The sequence below is a fragment of the Anser brachyrhynchus genome (genome assembly GCF_964034855.1).
Source record: "Anser brachyrhynchus genome assembly, chromosome: 1".
Lineage (NCBI taxonomy): Eukaryota > Metazoa > Chordata > Aves > Anseriformes > Anatidae > Anser > Anser brachyrhynchus.
Window position 1 is genome coordinate 103344955 of NC_137694.1, and position 6473 is coordinate 103351427.

General features: G+C 43.4%; 1 protein-coding gene and 1 long non-coding RNA gene across 3 annotated transcripts; both read left to right on the forward strand.

The window, feature by feature from the left end:
* Nucleotides 1–375: 375 nt before the first annotated feature.
* On the forward strand, nucleotides 376–909 carry LOC308187657 (epidermal differentiation-specific protein-like; the record flags this gene model as incomplete). The annotated part of the gene is made up of 1 exon (XM_080575848.1): nucleotides 376–909. One exon carries the CDS (start codon nucleotides 376–378, stop codon nucleotides 907–909), a length of 534 nt encoding a protein of 177 aa, XP_080431974.1.
* A 3309-nt stretch (nucleotides 910–4218) lies between these two features.
* On the forward strand, nucleotides 4219–6212 carry LOC308188203. Of its 2 annotated transcripts, XR_013945242.1 has the most exons (3): nucleotides 4219–4387; nucleotides 4572–4729; nucleotides 5110–6212. It is a non-coding gene; the product is annotated as an uncharacterized lncRNA (long non-coding RNA). The 2 variants fall into 2 exon arrangements; XR_013945243.1 differs by lacking the exon at nucleotides 4219–4387 and having other exon boundaries at nucleotides 4394–4729.
* Nucleotides 6213–6473: the final 261 nt, after the last annotated feature.

Consider the following 6473-nt stretch of genomic DNA (forward strand, 5'->3'; position numbering starts at 1 on the left):
TCCTTTATTTTATTTAATTATTTATTGAATAGGATATTCCAATAAGATACTAAACTTAGATGTCATTTGAACACATACGTAAACCAATAAACACAACTAAGACCCAATAGATTTGATGCACATCTCATTTCACTCTTTATTTTTTCTTCCAAATTCAAATTTCTACATCATACCCTCAGTCTTGTCCAGCAGCTGTTTTATTCATTCTTTGTTAGAACTGTTTTAATTGTCCCATTCTTCTTTTTTCTGTTCCATTGTCTTCTGTCTTTTGTGGAAAGGCTTCTCACAAGTATTGTTTGCTTTCTATTTTCCTTTTCTGCAGGCTGTCATCTAACTTCTACAGCAACAAGTCCAAATTACGGAAACACTGCTGAGATGGGGAAAATCATCATTTATGAGCACAACAACTTCCAGGGGTACTCCAAAGAACTCACCAGAAACGTTGCCAATCTGAAAGATATAGATTGGAATGACTGCATCTCCTCAGTGAAAGTGATTGGACAACCTTGGGTGGCTTATGAGCACATGAACTATACAGGCCGGTTAATCGTATTTGAGGAGGGAGAGCATGGCGTTGTTGGTAAAGAGATGAATGACAAAATCACTTCTCTGATGTTGATTACTGAAAATTTGCACCATCCACAGATCACTATCTATGAACATGACCAATATCAAGGGAAAAGCAGGGTGATAACAGAAGCAACCAATTTGGCTAGGGGTCATGACAATGACATGGCGTCTTCTCACAAAGTCCAGCGAGGTGCCTGGCTCTTGTGTGAACATAGCGATGGAAGTGGTTTTCGCTACATTGCACGAGAGCATGAACACCTTCCAAGTTACAGAGCAATCAATTTCAATGACAAGCTTTCATTTCTGCGTCCCCTTCTCCCTGGAAGGCATGGTCACTGATGGATTGCAAATTCTGAAATCCCAAGGGTAGATGTAGCCCTAGCAAAAAGGATGGAACCTAGATCTCTCTGCTTTTTTTATTTCCCCTTATGCCATAGAAATACTGAATGGACGAGCTCTCTTTTATGCTATGCTGCAGATGTGTATTTCTCAGTCCTGTCTTGCACTGTTCTCCTTCCCCATGATGCCAATGAATGTAAGAGCTATCATATTTAGTCATATAAAAAAAAAACCTCAATGATAAGAGACGTGCCAGGGTGTGTAACCTATTAAACCTGTAACTAGCATTCCAAAGTACTAAACCATGTAATGTGAAAGTGTTGCATATTGCTTCTGTTGCTATATGCATAAGCACATATATAGTATATAACCAGAATTGCTGACTTTATATTCTTCTTTACAACGCTCTTGCTTCACAATGACCTCTACAATTTTTTCTTCTATTCCATTTTGCGTTGTAACCAATAAAGAAGATATTGCAGGCAAGAATGTCTGTATTTTATGGATTGTTTGTGGTTTAACAGATAAATATTGCCCTTATGTGATGAGATTTCTGTGTATTAAGAGAATGGTTCACCCAGTCAGATCAATGAAAAAGATTTCAAAGTCTTCTGAAAGGTTTTATTTCCTTCCATTTTCATTTGTCAGTAACATTAGTCTCAGGCATGACTCAATGTGATGTCACTCAACATGATCTTGTTAAGTCATCGTCTTATTTATGATTAAGCTTTGTTAGAGCATTGCATTATATCAATAAATATATTGCTCCTTCTCTCCCATGAGGGAAGTATACGATTCCATTTGTGACATTCAACCAGACTTAAAGTCTTGGTGAGCATGCTGATATTGCTATCATCGTGGCCAAACACAAACCTGGAAACTTTACTGAATTATCACAATATTGATTCTATCTTAAGGCACTGATCATAGTAACAATTTACTGTCTTATAATGCTCTCAAATATATAATCAAATGGAAATTTCTGATAAATTTGAATTGATTGGTTGACCGCAATAGGAAATCCCGAGGATTTTTAAACCCTTTTTATCTTGATATGAGGTGATGTTTATTTTGAAGTCACAGTGTTTCAATCAGAATGGAAAAACCTTTTCTTCCAAAGAAACCCTTTCTTCCAAAACATTATAATAATCTTGAGAGGTGCCGTGTGGTACATTCTACTTCTACCACAGGGCTGACTTAAATGCTAGATCAGGTAGCTAAGTGCCTTCTGGCGTACTGAGTAGTGATGTGGTTTATCACCACCAAAAACATGCAAGGAATCCCAACAGGCCCTCTTTGTTCTTTACCAATTCCATGAACATCACTGAACACAAACGACATCTTTTGTTGGGTAAAGAGGCAAATAGGGCATGAAGATGCAAGCTACCAGAAGCAGAGAGATACAGGAGAAGGAATGATGAAGAATCTGTAGTTCAGTGTTTTGCAAGCCACAGAACTGCCTGGAGGATGACCCATCTACTGTTCAGAGTTCCTTCAAGATTATGATCGTATTTTTACTCTTTACTTCCAAAGTGGCACACTAAAAACTACATGACAGAGTAACTTTCAAGATAATTTGCAATTAATTGCAAGATGTGGGATCACATATTTCAGAAACTGTTTTGCCATATACTGGTTTACCTGGAGAATGCAGAGTTGCAGTACTGAAACATCACTGTTGAATGTCAGCTGCGCTCTCTGAGTCCTATTGTGGCAGTTGTGCAGCTCTGTATTGCAAAGTTTGTCTGTCTGAGTGCTGAACTCCTGTTTGCCACTCTGTTCTTGTATTTATAGCTAGAAGTAAAACCTACAGCGTGCAGTGCTATCTATCATCTGCTGGGCTTTGTCCTATTTTAAAACAAACGTCGGCCACTTGTGGTCCTTTTCTAGGCTCATGTGGGTGGATGCAAATGTACAGTATACAAATACACACCTCCCTGGAGGTGTTCAAGACCAGGTTAGATGAGGCCCTGAGCAACCTGACCTAGTGGGTGGCAGGGCAGGGGAGTTGGAGCTAGATGATCTTTAATGTCCCTTCCAGCTGAAGTTGTTCTATGATTCCATGATTCTATGATCATTCAGGGTTCATGTGTGGCGGGACACTTCTTACTACTTTGGAGACAATTTCTGGGTTCCTTGCTTTATTCGCCACAGATCTTCTTTTGAAAGGACTCCAAAACTCAATTCAAAGAACACTGAGAATTGTATCTACTCTAGGCCAAAATAATTTGGACACTGAGAAATTTTCTGAGAAAGCCGACTGTACAAAAAGAAAAGAAATAGTTAAATCCCTTAAACACTTCCAGGGATGGGGCATCCACAACTTCCCTGGGCAACCTGTTCCTGTGCCTCACCACCCCTCACACTTCTTCAGTGCCTCACTCTTCTTCAGCAGGAGAATTTCCTCCTAATCTCTAAACTAAATCTCCCCTCTTTTAGTTTAAAGCCATTACCCCCAGTCCTATCACTATACTCTTTGATGAATAGTCCCTCCCCAGCTTTCCTGTCCCCTTTAGGTATTGGAAAGCCACTATAATGTTTCCCCTAGTCCCTCTTAAACTAGGCATAGTATAAATATAGAGTAAAAACAGTGATTCCAAAATAAACAATCATTTAAAAACTTATCTGACTTGTGGAAAATGGACTCTACAGTCAGTAAGACTGTAAAGTAGGTAAGTTTATTCAGCACTGGGCAGCACAGGGGGTAGTCCCACCAAAGTCGTGCGCACCCGACATGGCAATTTGCCATGGTTATATGCAGTAAAGAGTTACATATGCATTAAGTTTCACAATGTGCCTATACATATGCATAACCTGTCCCCGCTTCATATTAAAATTAGTTCCAAGGAGTCATTTCCATAAGCTCCTCCCATCTGCGCTTGCGCAGTGTCTCCTGGCGGTGGTCTCTGGGGGTCGTGGGGATGAAGATTGATGACTCTTCCTCGTCACCACAAGTTGACCTCTTGTCTTTGCACAGACTCAGTTGCTCCTTGGCTCTTGCCCATCCACAGGACCAGTTTCTGCCAGTTTCTTAAGACAGGCTCACACGCTTATTAAGAGACTAACCTTGGTATGAGGGAGGGAGTTAGGGGAATCTTATCAAGTAGACATAGAGCGCTGACGGCATTAAACTAGGATGCTACTTAGTGTCTTTGCTAACTGTGCTGCATTGTGCAAGTTAACTAAAGCAAGAAGCCTTGGGCCCCTTACCAAGGTCAGTCTCCTAATAAGAACGTGAGTGTGAGTGTGGCGACCACCAGCAGGTCAGCTTGCTCTACCGTGTACAAATGTCCTTGTTCCATGCTTTTCCAGCTCACTTTTTGTGGAGGTCAAAGAGCTGTTCTTAGCAGCTGTGCGCAGCAACCCCTCAACTGTTGATCCTGATGTTCAGTGTGGCCTGGGTGTCCTTTTCAACCTTAGTGGCGAATACGAGAGGGCTGTGGATTGCTTCAGTGCCACACTTAGTGTGCACCCCAATGTAAGAAAGGGCAGAGTGGGGGTGCTGGAGGTACCTGGAGGTTTATGGGTGGAGATGCTGTTTATATGAGAGGCACATCTTTTGAAGTGGAAGAGTAAGGCAGATACGTTGGTTAGGGAGGGTTGGCTTGGAGCTTAAAAAGAACCGGTTTGTCTCAGCCGTTTATCTCTGTCCCCTCCTCCAGGACCATCTTCTCTGGAACAAGCTTGGTGCCACCCTGGCCAATGGGAATCGGAGTGAGGAAGCTGTGGCTGCATATCGGCGGGCACTGGAGCTCCAGCCAGGATATATCCGCTCTCGATACAACTTGGGCATCAGCTGCATCAACTTAGGTGCCCACCGGTGAGCATAGGATGGGCAGATCTGCTGTGACCCACGAGTGTGTGTATGTGTGTCCGAGAGAGACCGCAGCAGGTTACTAGGGCAGCGCTGTGCTGTCTGCAGCCTTCCCATGGCATAGGTAAAGAGAGATTGTGTGAAATCTGCCCTGAGAACAAAGTGTCAGGCAGATCCACTTGGAGTAGGGGCTATCTGGACTTCAGTTTCTGTTAAGAGGGAAAAGGGGGAACTCGGGGCTGGGGGCTTGGAGTTGGGGAAAGATCTGATGAAGAGGGTGAAACTGTTTTGGAGGGGAAGAAGTAGCAGTTTAGAAGCAAACGGGGAGGGGAGTTTGAGATGTACCATCTTCTCCAATAAGCGTGTGTATGTTCTCATGTTGACAGTGAGGCTGTGGAGCACTTCTTAGAGGCTTTGCACATGCAGCAGAAGAGCCGAGGTCCACGGGGGCAGCAAGGCGCTATGTCTGACAACATCTGGAGCACTCTTCGCATGGCCCTCTCCATGCTGGGGCAGAGTGACCTGTACAGGGCAGCTGATGCCCATGATCTTCCCACACTGCTTCAGGCATTTGGCCTCCAGCAGTGACGCTGGGATGGGCTCCCCTGTGAGTGCAGGTTTGGCCCAGCCCAGCAGTGACCTTCCCTAGACAGAAAATGTTCACTAGGGTTCACACACACCTTTGCTCTGGTAGGGCAGACCAATGGCAGCCGTTTCTTGAAGGACCTCCTGCTGAAGCGTGGAACTTCCCCTACCTGTCTGTTGTGGCCTGAGCATCTCTGAGCAGTTCACACTATCATATCCGTGGCTGACTGGCACTCTGCTAAGCAGATGATCAAAGTGGGAAAACAGCAAGTCTTGCCGGAGTGCATCTGAAGTAGTAAACCAGCGTGGCTTTGAGACATTACGATAGCCATTCTGCAGAGACTGCCTGCTGGACATGTCTTGAAGGCTGGTTGCTTTGGTGGGGTGGGATTGCCATTTGGTGAAACATTGAAACATTCTGGGTTTTCAGTATGCTTCCCCCATGTATGTGCTTGCATGTGTGTATATGTGGGTTGCTAGAAAAAGCTGAGGAGAGCAGTTCCCTTTTCTGGGTAATAGTAAATTCATGGTACAACCAGATGCTAATGTCTCAGTGTCTTCATGGGCCTTTTGAGAGCAGTGTGTTGTACTTGTGCTAGGGACGTGGGTGGAGGCCCTTAGCCTGTAGGGTTAAGAAGAGATCCTAGCTCTCAGACGTGAGGCAATGCAACAGGAACAAAAGCCTAAATGTAATCTCCCAGAATATAGTGAGGAAAGGGTCAAGTCTTAATTTTTCACTTGATCGTCTGTCATTGTTTTTCCTTTGTGCAGAAGTTCTCCATCTTGTCTGTACTGAATCTTGTTGATTATAAATATCTGTATATGATTCTGTTGGGGAAAATGTTTTTAATTGTAAAATATTTTGTATAATAGAGCGGGGGGAGAATTAAAATTGCCAAAATTACATCTTTCTCTGTGCCTCTGTTGAAGCTGTGTGCAATGGGTAGTGTAGATCTCTGAGGGTACAAGCCCACTGGAATGCAAAACACAGATGTGCATCTTTGTCTCCCATTTCAACTCAGGTTCTGCTTTATTGATAGCTCATGCAAATGAAGCTTAAAGGGACCTCGTTTTGCTGTAGCCAGAGGCTTCATTTCTGTGAGCCTGCAAAAGAGCTTCACTGTACCAAAAGCTCTGTTTTCCTGCTTAGGCTTAGGGGTCAGTG